This window comes from Typopeltis vanoorti, chromosome 4, assembly GCF_054136105.1.
Source record: "Typopeltis vanoorti isolate ZY-2024b chromosome 4, IOZ_Tvanoo_1.0, whole genome shotgun sequence".
Lineage (NCBI taxonomy): Eukaryota > Metazoa > Arthropoda > Arachnida > Uropygi > Thelyphonidae > Typopeltis > Typopeltis vanoorti.
Genome location: NC_143552.1, coordinates 153,710,661 through 153,729,951, shown reverse-complemented (window position 1 = coordinate 153,729,951; position 19,291 = coordinate 153,710,661). Strand labels below are relative to the sequence as shown.

The following is a 19,291-nucleotide window of genomic DNA, read 5'->3' as shown; positions in this document are numbered from 1 at the left end:
TTAATTTGTCAAAAATTTGGGACACTATATTAAGAGCAACTCCCACATAGCTGTAATTTTTTTTTAAACATTAGAGGTTGCCAAAATAGGACTTTAGATCTATTGTCCATTACAATTGTATCGTTTCACGTGATCATTGTCACGTATACATGCTGTGTTGTGCTCTGATGATGCTGATTTGAAATTCAGTGAAATATAAGCAGTTAACAAAACATCGTTTTATAAAACAGTTAGTTTGGTGTTGTTAATACTGTTAAAAAAATAAGTCATGAATATTTTCCTTATATTTTAACAACACGTTAAAAAAATAATAAAAATATAAAAATAAAAAACTTACATCAATAACATGCTTGGTGTTGTTTCGGTAATCAGGAGTCACTGAGAGATCCATAAGAATATCATGACTATATCCAGCCTTCCTGAATTGCAGAAGTGTTTCTAACCAATCAAATGAGTCAGGATTCCAAGCTTCTCCTTGAACAACAGGCCATCCCCCTAAAGATTCTAGCACTTCTATAAGTGGTTGAGCACCCAATTTATCTACAGTAGCTAGAATCAACAGAGTAAAGTTTTATTATTTAATAAGGAATTACTAAAACAAAGCTTTTTATATATATCTTATATATAGTAATGTACATAATTTTGTTATTCTAAGCAGTGGTGTTCAACAGATCAATGCTGACTGATTTAACCGTGAGATAATGGCAAGTCATCCAGTGATATCACATGCGAATAACTAAGTATTCCTCATATGACACTTTAGGTTCTGAACCAGCATCACATAATGAATCATTGCATTTTTAAGGAGGTATGATTATGGAAGGACAACTTTAAAAAGTGCTGATGGGGGGGGAGGTAACAGAAGAAAACCAAATAGTTGAATTACTGAGTGAGAATTCTGCAGGGGTGTGCCACATATGTAGTGACAGAGCCAGATGTGACATTGACTGATGGGAGAATACAGGTTCAAGAAACGGAAGTGCTTAAAATACTGTAGAACCTCAATCCGAACAGAGCCATAGGATTAGATGACATATTGGCCCATGTATTACAAGAAATGTGTAAGGGAATTATCAGCTCCTCTGACCAAGCTGTTTAATTTAAGCCTTAATACAGGGAAGGTGCCAATGAAGTGGAGAGAGAGAGAGAGAGAGAGAGCAAAGTAGCCTCACTGCCATAAAGGATGCTCCAAGACAGAAGAAGCCAACTAGGTCAATCAGCATCTCAGGAGTGGTGGACAAGGTATTGCAGAAATTGGTGAAAGGCAGAATTCAGGACTGGGTGGATAGGAATATCGTCATATTATCATCAATTTTCTGATATGTACCCCAAGGGTAGGAATAAGATACTCTATAAGGGACTACATGGTTTTGTGGAAGGTAGTAAAGGCAGCTTACCTTAGTAATTTGCTTACTTTTTATAATACAGTGACAGTGGATTTGGATAAGGAAATTGCTCAGTGATATTGCTTGACTTTGGAAAGGAAATCAACAAGATTCCACATAGAACTCTGTTACATAAATTGGAGATAATGAGAATATATACAAATCTCGTGATTTGGATTAGAGGGTGGCTGATGGACAGATATCAAAGAGTGATTTATGTATTTATGTAGGAGTTGAGTTTAGAAGAAGTCAACTGACCAGTATACCACGGTGCCAGTACTTTGTCCTCTGTTCTTACTTTATATATCAATGATACAGGAAATTATCATTATAAGACCTAAGACCTCATGGAGTCAAAGACTCATCTAGGAGGTCCCTTTTTCATACCCACAGCTTATCATACTGTGCCTTGAATTCAAATTCAAGTTCACATTCAAATTCTCTGCAGACACAGCACTCTGAGGCAATGCATTCCAATCATTCACAAATATCGATGAAAAAACCTGTTTAGCTCCTCCAATAGACCCTATTGATGTGTCCCAAACCTCAAAACCTTACATTTTGCTGCATTAACCAACAACCCCTTTTCATTTGCCTAGCTTATTGAAATCCTCTTGCAGGGCTACCACATCTGCACTATCACTAATAACCCTTCCCAGCTTCACATCATCCACAAACAACTGAATATTCCCATGCAATCCACTGACAATCTCATTGATATAAAGGTTAAACAATATAGGTCCCAGTAGTGAGCCATGTGGAATCACCACTAGTAACTCTCTGTCTCCTTGAAACTGCCCGACCATACACAACTCTCTGATACTTATCGGACAGCCAATCCCGAATCCAGTTGACCAACCTGACATCTAGATCCATGTGCTGCAACTTAAATATCAGCTTATCGTGTGGCACCCTGTCAAATGCCTTTGCCAAGTCCAAGAAAATGGCAGTATATGCCTTTCCCTCATCTACTTCTCTGGTAACTTTATTATAAAAGGTTAGCATATTGCTAAAACAAGAGTGCCCCTTAACAAATCCATGTTGACTTTCACAGATAATATTACCCTCATCTGCCCAATGCTGTACACGGTCCCTCACGAATTTCTCCAAGATCTTAACAACTGCTGATGACACACAAGCTGACCTATAATTGGACACTTCCAGTCTGCTACCACCCTTATGCAATGCCACTATCTTACCTCCTTCCATTCCCTGGGCACCTTTCCCGCAGCTAGACATTCATTGAAAAGCCAAGTTAAAGGAGCTGTCAGTTCTTTAGCACATTCTCTCAAAACTCATGGTGAAATACTATCTAGTCCCACAGCTTTGCTAACATCCAGAGTACTTAGTATTTGGAACACACTCTCCTCCTGTATCTCTAAACCTCGAACCTGCCCTATCTCTCAAGTATTAAAATTTACTCCTCCAGGATTAAATACTCCAATAAAGTATTCGTTGAATAATTCCAATATGTCCTCTGCATCAGTCACTCTATTCTCATTTTTATCCCACAATCCACGTGGTTAGCCTAGTGGCTTTGCGCTTCGCAACCATATGTCTGGGGAAGGAGTGTCCTAGGTTCGATTCCCGTCCACGACGTGAGGAGCTTAAGGATCTTCCTCAGCCATAGCCAAGTTAGCCGGTCTTGGGCGTGGGCAGCAGGGTTTTTTCCGCCAGTTTATCTGGGGTTTTTCATCCCGCAAGCAGGCAAACTGGCCCTGTGAACACACAGGTTACAGTCATAAATACTTACGGCAAGGAAGGCAACCGGAAACCTCCCTGCTCATAATCATCTCTCCCTAGAATGGTAGCATTTAGCTACCCTCCCGCGGCCGTATGGCAGATGGGAACCAGAAGAATCCCACAATATCATTTTTCCACAGTCATTTCTCCTCCTACTGGCCACATAGCTAAAATATTCCCTAGGATTTTCTTTTGATTTTAGGGCCAATCTCTTCTCATATTCCAGTTTTGTCTTCCTTACCACACTAGTCACTCTCCTTGTATCTCTTCCATAGCCTCTTTTTCGCATGCAGTTCCAGTTTAATATTGGTTGTCTTGCGTCCTTCGATTGGAATAGGCCTAAGTTCGATTCTCGTCGCTTTTCAATTGAAGGTGAGTTAGCCGATCTCATACGGAGGTAGCAGGGTTTTTTCTCCTGGAAACTCGGGTTTTTCATCCCGCATACAGACAAATTGGCCCTTCAGAACACACACAATTTACAGACATAGAATACCAGTTGTGGTGGTGGTGGAAATGGGCGGTAAATGGCATTGATGGAGACGATTCATCGTAGAGGTTCGGTGTAGTGGTTAAGACAGTTGTAGGTGTCCTCCCACGATGAGCTCAGACTCCTTGGAATTGTCAGGAATAATAATAATAATAATAATAATATTCCCTCACAATTTCCCAAGCATAATGTTATCCTGTCTTTCCAATTCCTTTCTCCATGAAACTTCCCCAAGTTGATGTCTAAGACTATTATAATTATAAGACTAGTATAAAAGACTAAGACTATTATAAAAGAAATTAATACATGTTTTGTTATGCTTCTGCAAACAAAATCTGTTAATTGCTCTCTTTTCCATAAATGATACTTAATTTTATTATTATTATTACCCCAAGACCTCATGGAGTCAAAGACTCATCTGGGAGGTCCTTTTATCACACACACAGATCATCATACCATGCTTCGAACACATTCAAACTCCTTGCAGACCCACACTCTCAGGCAAGGCATTCCAATCATTCACAACTCTGCATGAAAAAAACCTGCCTTTCACTCCCCTACTCACACCCTCTTTATACAGTTTCCAGGGATGACGTCTGGTTCTTCCCGGATCGCCCACTATTTTCTGTAGAACTTCTCCAGCATTGATCCTATAACAACCTCGTACCAACTTATAGGTCTCTATCATATTTTACCTCTTCCTCCTGTCCACCAGACTCTGCAAATTACATCTTCTCAATATTTCCTCATACTCGACATTCCAGAGGTCAGAAACTACCTTAGTCAATCGCCTTTGGACCCTTTCCAACATCTCTTCATCCTTCTGATAACCAGGTGACTAAATCTGGGTACAATAGTCGTGTGGCCTAATCAAAGCCTTATACAACGGAACAAGAATCTCTCTCTCTACTTCTACAAGTCGATGTCCTCTGCATCATTCCCAGAAGCCTTTGTGTTGTCTTCATAATTTTAGCGATGTGTTCACTAAATTTTAGATCCTTATCCACTATCACCCCCAGATCTCTTATTTCCTTCACCTCCAACAATATATTCTCACCAAGCATAAATCTGCATCCCATCTTTGTTTTCCAAATTTTAAAACCTTACATTTTGCAACAGCGAACTCACATCCCCATTTCTGTGCCCAATCACTCAATTTATTCAAGTCTTCCTGCAAGGTCACAACATCCTCACTACTCTTCATGGTTCATCCTAACTTTGCATCATATGCAAACAACTGAATATCTCCATCCAAATCTTCACCTATATCATTAACGTAGAAGTTAAACAGTAATGGACCTAAAACAGACCCCAGAGGCACTCCACTAGTGACTTTCATTTTCCTTGACAACGCTCCCCCATACACAACTTGTTGATACCTTTCAGAAAACCAATCTCCAATCCAATGCACCAATCTAATATCCAACCCCATCCGCTCCAGTTTGACTATCAATTTATCATGACGTATTTTATCAAAATCCTTTGCGAAATCCAAGTATATCACTGTGTATCATTCTCCTCTGTGCAAGGAAGCAGTCACTTTATTGTAATAAGTAAGTAGATTACTAAAGCATGACCTCCCTTTAGCAAATCCATGCTGTCCATCAAAGATAATACCACTGTTGTCAACCCAACTCTGGATCCTAGTTCTCACATGCTTCTCCAACAACTTAACCACAACACCTGACACACAGATAAGCCTATAGTTTATGGCTTGAGTTCGATCACCTGCTTTATGAAATGGCACAATCTTGCCCTCCTTCCACTCCTTAGGGACTTGACCGAGTGCAAGACTCGTATTAAAAAATATGTCAAGACAGGTGACAACTCCCTGGCACGTTCCTTCAGAATACATGGCGATATATTAACACAGCCTTATTAACATCTAGTTTACTCAACTCCCCATACACCTCTTGCTCACTTACTGTCAGTCTCTCTCTTCCCCATCATCTATTGCTCTCAATCTCTCCATGAAGTCACATTCACAAGATTGAAAGACTTGTATGAACTGCTCATTAAGTATCTCCACCACACATTCTGCAACAGCTGTCTTTATACCATTTCCTCCAATCAATGCCATTCTTCCATAATCATTCTTTCTTTTGCTGGCTGCATATCGAAAGAACTCCTTGGGATTCTTTTTGGCTTCATTAGCTAACTGCTGTTCATAGCTCTCTTTAGCTACCCCCACCATCCAAGTCACCCTCCTTGCTTGGCCTTTGTAGACCTCATGGAATTGGTTATTTCCACTTCGCTTATGCTGCTTCCACAATGCCCTCTTTCACTGTATCGCATGCTTAATCTCTTTATTCATCCATCTCAAACCCACTTTATTTAACCTTCTATTAGCTAACTGCTGTTCATACCTCTCTTTAGCTACCCTCATCAACCAAGTCACCCTCCTTGCTTGGTCTTTGTATACCTCATGGAATTGGTTATTTCCACTTCTTTCATGCTGCCTCCGTAATGCCCTTTTTCTCTGTATCACATGCTTAATTTCTTTATTTATCCATTTCACACCCACCTTATTTAACCTTCTCACCCTTGGAATATATTTAGACATTGCATCTACTAGATAGTTTTTTGAAAATCCTCCAAGCTGCAATGATCTCTTTTCCAGCTAACTCCTCATTCCATGTTACACCCACAAATTGTCTTCTGAGCTCTTCATAATCACTCCCCCCCCCTTGTAGTTCCACATATATCCTTTTCTCACAGAGGTCCTCACACTGCTGGCAACCACCAATCACCTCATGGTCAATCTCACCAATTGGCAGATGATTTGGCACCTCACCTATAATTAGATCCTCTGATGAGATGATGAAATCCATGACCCTCAATTCTCGCTTGTCCCCTCTGTTACATACTCTCTGAGGTAGTTATCCCTCAAAAACTCAAGAAACTCATTGTCTTTACTTCCAGTTGCTATCTCATCATTCCAGTCTATATTGCCATAATTAAAATCACCCATTAATGAACACCCTTTTCTTATTTGCTTTGCTAATTTGACTATACATTTCACTATAACCACCATCTACATTACCTGGTCTATAACATCCCACCAAGTATTTGATTCCATTCACCTCTGTCTCACACCATATTGCCTCAAAACACTGGCACTATTTCCCTCTTGCATCTCTACTTTGTATGGACATAACTCTTTCTCTATCCTCAATAGCACCCCCCCTCCCTTTTTACCCCTTCTATCCTCACGAAACTCATTATACCCTTCCATCTCTATTCCTGTCAGGATGTCGTCCTCTTCCAACCATGTCTCACTTATTCCGACAATCTTTGGGTGAACTGACGCAATTAATGCAACCATTTCATCTGCCTTGTTTCTTTCGTTCATTAAAATATATAAGTCTTTGTTTTGCTCTGAGTGGATCGAACTAGGTAAAGGACAGAAACTTCTAAGAGAATGCACTCCAGAAACTATTAAAGTTTCGTAAAAAAGTTGACCAGAGAGCTTACAGCAATATACTCGCCAGCATTCACGAGTTGCCCTAGCACAGACCATATATAGGACATGAGCACTTGCCCAAGCGTCCTTATATTTGCCTTTTATTGGTCAATTCTGATAAGGTTTCAGTGGCCTGACAGCTGTTTTGAACTGGTTAGTTCTCCTCAGAGACCAGGCACTGTTTAACTAAAGCACCTCTCTAAAAATTAGGCAATTCCAAACCACTCCTTATGAGTGGCCAAAAGATTGTCCAACTCAGTTACAGGCTCACCCTACCACTGAGCAGAACCGCTCATATTCCAGGAAAGAGCACCCACTGACATGGCCAGGATAGAGGCCTTGCCAGAAAATGCCAATCAATAGAGACTCAAATTGCTCTCTCAAAGAAAAACCCTCCGAAATCTTAAACCCCCTCCTAGCAGGAACCAGATCCAGAAGAAACCTTAAAAGAGCAAAAAACCTTGTTCAATATTATAGAACTTGAAGTGTCAGAGGTGTATTTTTCGTAAGCAAACTCTCAGTTGGTGTGTAAATTATTTACTAAAATAAAGAGCCAAAAGTCTCAAGTTCAGAGATGCAAAATTATATGAAGCAAATGGATATTAAATCCATCATTATTTCAAAGCCGAATGTGATAGGGTAACTCGTCAATGCCTTCGAGTGTGTTCCCATAAACTCTCTGGTCAGCTTTTGGTCAGCTTTTTTACGAAACCTTCATAGTTTCTATATTCGGCTTTGAAATAATGCTGGATTTAATATCGACTTGATTTATATGGATTATTAAAGTTGTGTCACTGACGTTTTATCCAATTGTTGGTTTACTGTATACCAATTACACTGAAAAAATAGCAGATGCACGAAATTTAAATTTGGTAATACTAAACTGGCATTAATTTTCATCTGTCCACTTCACCAGCTTAATGAAAAGACCCAACAGCAGCTATATTAAAAATTGTTTCTTATTACTCTCCTCAGCTTTTATCAGCAGCAAAAAATGACATATTTCCCTCTACACTATTCATGGTATCATTAATATACATATTAAGTAATGACCATCAATTTTCACAGACCTATGAACCACTACCACTAAAACAAAAAGAAACATGCACAGGCCAGTTAGGCAAAAGCCATTGCAATTATACTCTTGCAGTTGTGCATGATCATCAATTATGCAAACAGAAACAGATCAAAAGGAAAAAATATATTTTATGCTAAAGCAAATACAAATAAGCATATTTGCTGATTGCTAAGAGATTTGCAAATCAATAAAATAAAAAAAATAAATAAATCAGCTAACACCTTTTATTCCCTTATAGGGAGTAGGCGAGGCCTTTATACCCTATCTAGCTTATGGAGACTGAGTGGGCAGTTCAGTCTCCACTGGTAGCCAATCAGAGATAGCTGGCCCATGTCTATCACTAATTACAGAAAGCCACCGATGAAGAGGCTGGCAAACAAGTGCTGCCATCTCTTGGTACCTAACCCTAACAGGATATGTTACTGTCTGAAATAATGTGGGTACTACGGTCAATTTTCTTGAGTTTACGGGATGAAAAACCTGAGTTTACGGGAGAAAAAACCCGCTTGCCCGTGCCAGAGATCAACTAACTTGAGAATCGGTCGAAAATAGGCCTAGAAAAAGTTCCTCCAGTCGTCAACTAGACTTGAGCCTAAGTCTCATTTCGAGCGACCGAGCACAGAGGATGCAAGCGCCACTTCCACTGAGCTACACAGGCCTCTGATTTGCAAATCATGGATATTATATTAATAAAATAATAATATTGCATTAAAATGATGCACCTCTGCATTAAAACATACATATATGCTATTGATATTTAAAAAAATAATCTACTTACGAAGGTCCATACAAGATGTGTACATATCTTTCAGCATTTTGATGAAAACAGTTTCTTCACCTTGAATTTGCTTCTCCACCAATACTATAACAAAAATGAACTGAATATAGCAAATGAACTGAAAATGCCAAAAGCAAATGATTTGGCATTATAATTTTTTTACTATTTATTGTAGCATTAGCCATAACCAACACTTTAAAAATAACCAAAAAAATACTTTGGTAAAGGACTGCAGATTGATTCACCAACATGCTGGAAAAAAATTTGTGGATACATGTAAGGAGGAATCAATTAGGTGCATTATCTATGTTTTGTCAGTGTACGTTTGAGTAGAAACATACTGGAAAAAAAAATAAAATAAAGGAGAAATAAATTAGATTCATTACTCATGTTTTTTTCAGTGATGTATTTTGGGTTGTTAACCATAAATATATTATTATTATTGCTTGAGCACTTTCACAAATTCCAAAGATTCATTGCAGGAGAACCATGCTAACCATAATTCACACAATGCCTATTATATTTTTCCTTATACTCAATCACTCAAATGCTCATAACTAATTCTAGCAGCATATTTAATCCTTATACCATTATAAGGATTATCCTTATTATCCTTACTAATCTCTATACCATTTTTAACTATTCAGTTTGCGTTACAGAATTTCCCCATTTTTCTTTCCCTTTCTTCTTCTGGTAATAGTGTGGTAGGAGATAGTGGGACAGGATAAAGAGCCTTTGCTGGGGCTTAAGAGGAGCTCTCCTCAAAGAGGTAAGCCCAGACTCTAAGGCAGAAGAGATAGTAGGCCGCCCCTTTGAAGTAAACATGATGCCAAAATATCTTCACTCCTCTAAGACGGTCAAAGGATGCAGTGGCCTCTCGTGCAAGGAAAACTCAGTATTCTTGACCTTTAGCTTCTGGTTGTGGCCTGAAGGGACAAGGGCTAGTGAGCAGGACTTCTCAGTCTTCTCCATCAAACCTTCATATAGAACCTCTTCAGTAACTTATCTTTTTCTATCATATTCCTCTTTTCCACCTATCAATTACATTTTGCAACCCACAAACATTAATCTATCTTCATAGAGAGTATTCCATAGACTTTTTACTATCTTAGTCACTCACTCCTTTCCAACACATTCCTCATCCCTAAAGAACCAGATCCTGTGTGCAGAAGTTCAGATATAGATGTATCAAAATCTTATAGAAGAGGAATAATAACATCGCATCTTTATTTCTGTTTGTCAGTGTGTACTTGAACATCCAGCTAATCCCACAAACTATTTTGGCTACTTTTATAGTGTGTATTCTAAACTTCATTCAGTCATCCCTCCCAGATTCCTACTTTCATCAATTTCTTGAAATCCAGTGCTGTTAATATGGTACACAACTTGTAATCTTTTCATCCCAAAATACATAACCTCGTATTTTGCCACATTAAACCAGCAACCATTATTCTTTGCCCATACACTGTCAGTCTATTTAAATCATCTTACAGGATCTACACATTACCCTTATTAGCTATTGCTTTACCCAGTTTTACATCATCAGCAAACAACTGGATATTTCCCTTTTAAATTACTTCCTATATCACTGATGTACAAATTAAATAGCAGCAGCCCAGTAAAGATCCCTGGAGCACTGCTAGTTCCATATCTTGTCCTGGATTCAATTCCCCTCATATGCTCTGATGCCTCTAATCAGCCATCCTCTTATCAAATCATACCTTCCTGTATATCCCTGATTTGTTCCAATTAATATAATAAGAGTTCCATGTGGTGTCCTGTCAAATGAATGCTTCTGCAAAATCCAGCAGTATCACTGTGTAGTGTTGGATCGTGAATGAGGCCTGCCGTTACTAGACAGGCTTTCATTCAAGATCTGACAAGAACAGAGCCTAAATCAAAAGAGGGAAAAACATTGTAGGTTATGTTGTATGTGATATGTCAAAGAAAGGGATATATGAATTTGTAGTGAGGCTGCATATTTGATGACCAACTCAAGAATAGGCTGTGTGAAACAGTGCATACTTCAGTGGTGACTAAGGGCCCTGAGGTCATGACCTTGGCAAACTCATTAGTGATCCTTACAAGCAAGGTTCATGAGAAGAGACAAACATGGACAATTCTCTGGGAGGAGCTCTCTCACGCATTCGAGTGCAACGTCATCGAAGCGACCATGACTGAAAGCTGCAGTACAATATGAGTTGGTGGTTGAAAAAAAAGCGGGAGAGAAGGGAGGGAACATAAAGCAGGAAGGGAAAAAAAGGGAATGTGATCGAAGCACGGAGGACAGGAAGCACTGGCCGTAGAACAAAGGGGTGCCAGTGCGAACGGTCGGATGAAGTCCGACAGAAACCTCTAAGTGCAGACCAAAGAAGAAGCTTGGGACCAAGTGGAACCTCAATCGTGATGTCCTTCTAGAAGGGTTCGTAAGTCCTGGAGATGCATGGTGAAAAATTCCCACCGACAGAAAAGTTCCATTGCGCATTGATCCAAAAGGGAGAGTGCTCCACTAAGTGAGTAAAGTCCAATCAGGGTTTGCATGTGACTTGCACGTGGTGACGAAGTGTGACTATATGCTGCATCAAATGGTAATGCAAAACTTTGCTATATCTAAAAATTGTTAAATGTCAAAGGGAGAAGCAGCTAAGACCTTTCGTTAGCAAAGGAAGCTGAGACTATTTGTCGGTATTGGAACTTATTGAGACCTTGGACTGGTAGTCTGAAGACCCATGCAATGTGATCTTCACATTGTGCATATATGTGTCACTTTAGCAATCTCTCCAGAGATCCATATTCAGATAATTAATAGTACATGCTTATATCTATAACACTCTTAGAAAATAGCAATCTTGTCCTGTTTGAAATTGTCATGTATTACCATGGAGAGCGTTTAAATTTTGAAATAACAATTAACTGATTAAATGATTTATGTTCTATGTATCCTAATCTTGTTAAAATTAAACTTTGTGTTTCTTGTTAAATCCTGGTCACTGAATTGTGTTTGAGAACTACATTGCCACTCACCAACACACAAACTGTGATAAAAGGGGAGGAGTATCTAAATAAATTTAGTAAGGCCAGGAGAGGGCACGACTGCAAAATCCCTGAATCCGTACACTGTTCTACCTGACTTGGGTCAAGTAAGATAAATGTTGGATTCAGGAAGGGCCTGCAACATTAAGGGGGTGACTCTGACTGGTGCAGAACAAAGAAATTTGTTAGAGTCTGTGATCCGAGGGAGCTTTGGATCCCAGGTCACAGTAAAGCACGTTAATAGGCCATATACAAGGCTCAGAACAAATATTCCGCAGAGTGGCGACATAACAGTAGCCATTTCCTTTATCTAACTCAGCTGTTGGTATTATAAAAAAGGGAGTAAATTACTAAGTTAAGATCTACTCTTTACAAAACCATGCTGCCCTCCATATACACAAGTAACCCTGCTATCCCCAATCTCAGACATGCAAAAAAAAGACACAATGAAGAAAATAGAGGCTTCAAATTACAAGCCAGTCTGTGAATTTGGAATGATAGAGGTTTTAAAGGTTGGTTAGTGGAAGCACTACAACTGCGTTGGTAGCAGAAGGATTCTTTACAAGAATCAGCATGGATTGGTTAATGTGAGATCAACTGGAGGGAGCCCCCATAACTCAGTTGGTATAGATGAGCCCTCTGGTTGAAAAGACAAAGGTTTGGACAGATATAACAAGAAGAACATCTGTCTTTTCAATTAAGTGGTCAGTTAGCCAATCTCATACAGAGGTGGAAGGTTTCTCCTCCCAGAAACTTAGATTTTTATGTCTCTCAAAACAGGCAAACCAGTCCCACGAACACAGATCTTTAGGCATAAATACTTGCCCTTAGGAGATGTGGCAGAGAACTGGTTTGTGCCAGCTGCATTAATTTGCTGTGACCCCAATCAGGGGATTCTTCCCATCCTAAGGAATGGATGGGTTGAAGAAGAATATCACAAATGGATGACAGATATATACTGGGCAAAGGGAATACCTATATAGTAGTGTATCAAGATTTAGCAAAGCCCTTTAATAGATTATTACATAAGTTAATATTTAAATTAGAGCAGCAGGAATTGATAATAGATAAATGAGTTGGATGAGAGATCAGCTTTCTCAGAGGTAACTATATATGTGGGGGATGGTATCCTGAAATGGCAAAAGTCATTAGTGGTGAGCTGCAAGGATCTATTTTAGGACCATCACTGTTCAACTTCAGTGATATTGAAACAAATTTTAATGGAGATATGCAGTCTGCAGAGCAAACGGTTGCATTGTATATCCTCATTCATATCTATATGCAACATCTATTCAAATCCTCCCTGAGGATTTGAATAGACTATTGTGTAAGTAGATAATGAAATTCACTGTTGCAAGTGTAAGGTTTTGAAATTTGGAAGGCAAAGTTAGGATGATGTGTATTAAGTTGGTTGGAATGTGCTGAAGAGAATAAAGTAGATGAGTATATGATGATGTACTCATCTGCTTTATTGATGAGGACCTGAACTTTAGGTACCACATAGCAAGAAATGCAAGGACAACAACACAACAGATTATGGCAGTAATTAGGACAGTGACAAGTAGAAATAAAGTGCTTATATTGCTATTGTACAGGATTGTGATCAGGATGAACATGAACTGCTATGCTTAGATTTAATTACCTAGTTTTTGAGAAAAAAATGATTTTGATATGTCTAGAGGCCTGACACTATTAAGGTAATATCAGGCATTTAATCCCGTCTGCATTGTCTGTTAGACATGTAAGTTATGCATGTTCTTTTGCCTGATAATGATATATTCTTCATATCCTAGATGGGATTCAAACCCAGATCTTTCTAAACTAAGGGCATCACTGATATCAACTGAGCTACAGAGGCTCTAAGTATAATATTAAATATTTATAATATTTATATGTTTCAATAATAACTTTTGTATTTAAATTATAATAATAAATGCACACTCTGGAATGTCTTGTAAGAATATTGTTGCATCTGTTGCAACGATATTCTGTTATTTTGTTATTTAACAAAAAGTTAAAGAGTATTCTTGGAAAAGAAGAAAGCATACTGAAAGTTCCTTGCAAATAAGTTGGTAGATTAATATAGCTGATTAATATATTTGAAAGTATTTTTAGAAAAAAAAAATATCATCTTCATCAAACCTCCACATGATCAGAGGACTCATTATGAGAACTCCCCACCATATAATACAATGAATAAACTGACCTAAAACTTTTACTGTTTCTACACTCATTACATTATTCAGCAATGCACTTTACTCACGACTCACAACTCTTTAAGAAAGAAAAAAAGTTGGTGCTTTGAAACTTCCACAAATTTCTTCTATCTCAGCCCCCACTTTGTAGATTTCTGTGTTGTTATCCATGATTTAAGATGAGTTAGAACTTTGGATGAGGTAGAAGTTAGGACTTGCATAACCACAAATAATAAGAATTTTTTTTTTTTGATAGAGAACCCATTCACAAGAGGTTGGTCACCCTGTAGTACACTAGTGTCATGGAATGGAAATAAGGAACTTGTTCAACTTTGACTTGAAAAGTTGTGGTTTGTATTCCTTGGGAAACACATATTGGGAGTCTGTTCCAGAGGATAGCAGTGGAAGGGATGAATGAAGAGGAAGAGAAATGAAAGTTTATGCAAGTATTCTTGCATTTTGCCACTTCCTAATATTTATTTTCTATATTCTTACTGAAGTCTAACCAAACTTTTGCATCGTTTTACAAATAGCTTAGCTCACTTATTTTTTTCTCTATATTAATCTACCAACTTATTTGCAAGGAACTTTCAGTATACTTTCTTCTTTTCCAAGAATACAAAAAATTAGTGAGTTAGTTAGTGAGTTAGTAAATTAATACAAAAGAGTGGAGAATTTGGAAGGAAGTGAGACGAATGATTTTGAGAGCGTATGGTGTGAGGTAGAGGTAGGCAAGACAGGATATTTAGTGGGGTGTTGCTACAGACCCAGGAGCACAGAGGATGGGGACCAGGAGATGTTTAGACAGCTAAGTTTGGCAAGCGCAAGAAGAATGATTGTTATGGGAGATTTTAACTTCAGTAATATAAATTGGAGAGAGGAAGATGCATGTAGCAATAGGGGAATGGAATTTCTAGAATTCTTGAGGGACAAATGTCTTAGGCAACATGTAACAGAGGGAACAAGAGGTTCAAAAGTTTTGGATTTGGTTATAGCATCAGAAGAGTTGATAATAACTGAGTTGATGTCTCTCCCACCAGTTGGAGAGAGTGACCGTATGGTGTTGACTTGGAAAATGAATAGACATGCAGGAGTATCAAAGAGATGGGAACTTATGTGGAATTATAAGGCAGGTGATTATAATAGTCTTAGACGTCATCTTCGGGAAGTTTCATGGAGGCAGGAATTGGAAGGCCGGAATATCACTAGTGCGTGGGAAATCGTGAAAGAATATTTGTTATCAGCAATGGTAAGTTGTATACCACGAGTGAAGAAGAGGACGCAATTTGGAGTAAAGTGGATGACAAACAATATTAAACAGGAATTGCATGCGAAAAAGAGGCTATGGAAGAGATATAAGGAGACAGGTGAAGAGATGCATGAGGAATATAAGACACGATATAAGACATGAGGAATATAAGACACGAAGAATATGAGAGGAGATTGGCCCTAAGATCCAAAGAAAATCCTAGGGAATTTTTTAGCTATGTGGCCAGTAGGAGGAGAAATGACTGTGGAAGAATGATATTGTGGGATAAAAATGGGAATAGAGTGAATGATGCAGAGGACATAGTGGAATTGTTCAATGAACACTTTATTGGAGTATTTCATCCTAGAGCAGTCAGTTTTAATGCTAGAGGGACAGGACTGGTTCGAGGTCTGGAGGTACAGGAGGAGAGTGTGTTTCAGATACTGAGTACTCTGGATGTCGGTAAAGCTGTGGGACTGGATGGTATTTCACCACGAGTTTTGAGGAATGTGCTAGGGAATTGACAGTGCCTTTAACGTGGCTTTTCGATGAAAGTCTGGCTTTGGCAAAGGTGCCCAGGGAATGGAAGGAAGGTAAGATAGTGCCATTGCATGAGGGTGGTTACAGACTGGAAGTGTCTAATTATAGGCCAGTCTGTGTGTCATCAGTAGTTGTTAAGATCTTGGAGAAAGTAGTGAGGGACCGTATACAGCATTGGGCAGATTAGGGTAATGTTATCTGTGAAAATCAACATGGATTTGTGAAAGAACGCTCTTGTTTTAGCAATATGCTAGCCTTTTATAATAAAGTTTCAAGAACATTAGATGAGGGAAAGGCATATACTGCAATTTTCTTAGACTTGGCGAAGGCATTTTACAGGGTGCCACATGATAAGCTGATATTTAAGTTGCAGCACATGGGTCTCGATGTCAGATTGGTCAACTGGATTCAGGATTGGCTGTCTGATAGGTATCAGAGAGTTGTGTTTGGTGGAGCAGTTTCCAGGAGGCAGAGGGTTACAAGTGGGGTCCCACAGGGCTCAGTACTAGGACCTATATTGTTTAACCTTTATATCAATGACATAGCCGGTGGAGTGCAGGGGGATATTCAGTTGTTTGCGGATGATGCGAAGCTGGGAAGGATTATTAGTAATAGTGCAGATGTGGTAGCTCTGCAAGAGGATTTAAATAAGCTAGATAGATGGGCAAATGAATGGGGGTCTCAGTTTAATGCAGCAAAATGTAAGGTCTTGAGGTTTGGGAAACATCGATGGGATGCTGCATACTCTATGGGAGGAGTTATACTGGAGGAAGTATGGGAGACAAGAGATCTAGGGTTGATGATTGATAGAAACCTGAAGTTTAGGGGACATATTGCAAAGGTGGTGAAGGTAACACAGAGGATTGCTGCTATTATGAGAAGGACACTGACCTGCAGAGATAAGAGGGTTATCATTCCGTTGTATAAGTCTCGGATCAGACCACACTTGGACTATTGTTCTCAGATTTGGTCCCCAGGATTTGAAGGGGATAAATTAACTGTGGAAAGGATACAAAGACGGATGACAAAGATGGTTTCAGGACTGTACAAGGATAGTTATGAGGATCGGCTGAGAGAATGTGGACTGCAGAGTTTGGTGGATAGAAGAAGGAGAGTTGATATGATTGAGACTTTTAAACTGTTGAGAGGTGGTTACAGTGTTGACACTGGGGAGTTCTTTCGCTTGGTTGAACTGCGGGAAGGAGTGATGACAAGAGTCCATCCCTGGAAGTTACGAAAGGAAACTGTGAGCAAGAGGGTAAGGAGTGGTTTCTTTGTGTGGAGGGTGGTTGAGCCGTGGAATGCATTGCCTGATGGAGTGGTGGGAGCGAGAGCAGTCAGTGAGTTTAAAGAGTGGTATGATAGACTTTGTGTTTCTCAGGGGGGGGGGGACCTCCCCTCGATGAGTCTTGACAGACGTTATGTCTTAGAAAGGACCTCCCTCGATGAGTCTTTTGACTCCTTGGAGGCCTGAATAATAATAATAATAAAAAGAATACTCTTTAACTTTTTGTGTTTACCATGATGTTCTTATTCTTCTATCCTTGCAGACAGCTTCACCATATTCTTCTCTCTCTCACTGAATCAATTAATGTTTACTTCAGAGTTTGCCATTGAGACTTCAAGGTTTGGTTCTTGTTTTCAAACTGTTTAATTTTTTTCTTTCAAAATGTTTGCATAGTTGAGTCTACTTTACCTGTAAAAGCTGCCCAACTTTAATTCTTTTTAAAACTTTCTTACATATTGTTCTTTTCAATGTAATATTCATTTTTATCCTATTTAAAACTAAGTGATGGCACTTCCAATTTCAAATCCTCTGTATAATCTTATGTCCTGAAGAGCATGAAGATATCCATTGACAATAACATAATCAATGAGGCTTTTCTTATTTTCTTGAACTTGTGGACATCTTTATGCTGGAACATGGTGTTAGCAATGAGTAGTCCATATCCTGAGCAGAAATCCATCAGGTACTTACCATTATTATTATTAAACTTTCCCTTTTCTCCAAATTTTCCTAAAACTTTTCTATGTGCCTAGTGGGATTTATTTTCTACTCATCTGTTTAAATCTCTAAAAAGGACCAGCTTTTCCATTTCTTTATGTCATTTGTCTACTCTAACAACTCAAAAAAAAACTCCTCCACTTCTTCCTTAGGAGAACCTTCTACAGGATTATAGGCACAAATAAATTTCATTGTCCATTTCCCCATTTTGAAGTTTGTCCACATAACTTTACTTGAAACTGCCTTCCAGTCAACAAGTTTATCTTCATGTTTGGTGTTGAATGCTACTCCTTCCTTTCCCTTCCTAACCAAATCATATAACTATTAATTCCATGCCACATTCCCTAAAAATATTCAGTGATATCCTATCAATTCCACAGCCTTACTGACATTTAGATTGCCTAATATTCAAAAGAGCTCTAATTTAACTCATTTCCAGTTTCTCAGCTCTCATTTATCTCATGCCTTTTCCTCTTCACCAACTCTTCTAGAAATACTGTGTACTCTACCACAGTAAAACATTTTAGTAATGAAAGTGTTCATCACTCCATAGTGCCACTGTATCACCTACACTAGTTACTTTGCCAGTAGCTTTATCCAATAGTTATTCTTCCATAACCATTTTGCTTTTTTTTATTGCACATCTCCAAATCACAAAAGGCTGTAAGCATGCCATACATTGATACCATAGGTGGACTAAAGATTAATTAATTCAAAAACCTTGCTCTAATGACTAAACAAGGAACTTTCTGAAGCCACTTCAAGCATCCAGTAATCATGTTGACTTCACAAGCAGTAATTAAATTCATCTACCACCCAAACATATTCACAAAATAAAACCCATACCTGTAGCAGGATTTGAACCCAATGGCCACATAGCACAAAAACTCCTTGAAATTCCCTTTTGCCTTCTTTACTAGCCTATGTTGATATTCTCATTTCTCTTTTACTGGATCTATCATTTTCCAAAATTGCATCTCATGTTCTTCTGCAACTCTTGTTCTTTATCACACCACCATATTTATATTGTCAGATCGTATACAGTATATTGGTCTTTTAAGATACTTCTAACTGTATTACTCTATCTAGATATTGGTCCTCTTCTGAGTCTTTTTCCTGCCATTAAATAACATTTTAATATATTCTATACTATTAGAATGCCAAACAGTAGACTCTTCAAATACACACCACCTCTATACTCATTTGAACATATTCGAACCTATCAAATATATGCTAAACATCTATATGCTACAAAACTCTCTTCATACATATTCTAATGATTATTTCATTCATAATTAGTGCTCTTCTCTTCACCTCAAGATTATCAAATCTGTA

At 38.5% G+C, this 19,291-nt stretch overlaps 1 protein-coding gene across 4 annotated transcripts in view; it reads right to left on the bottom strand.

The window, feature by feature from the left end:
- Positions 1-19,291, bottom strand: part of Nep2 (M13 family metallopeptidase neprilysin 2) — a 355,508-nt gene that overhangs the window by 211,536 nt on the left and 124,681 nt on the right. For all 4 annotated transcript variants that reach the window (XM_090391525.1, XM_090391528.1, XM_090391526.1 and 1 more), the window contains exons 5-6: positions 8,935-9,018; positions 338-549 (exon numbers count right to left, since the gene is read on the bottom strand). In XM_090391525.1, coding sequence (XP_090247651.1) covers positions 338-549; positions 8,935-9,018 — 296 coding nt within the window. The remainder of the gene's footprint in view (positions 1-337; positions 550-8,934; positions 9,019-19,291) is intronic.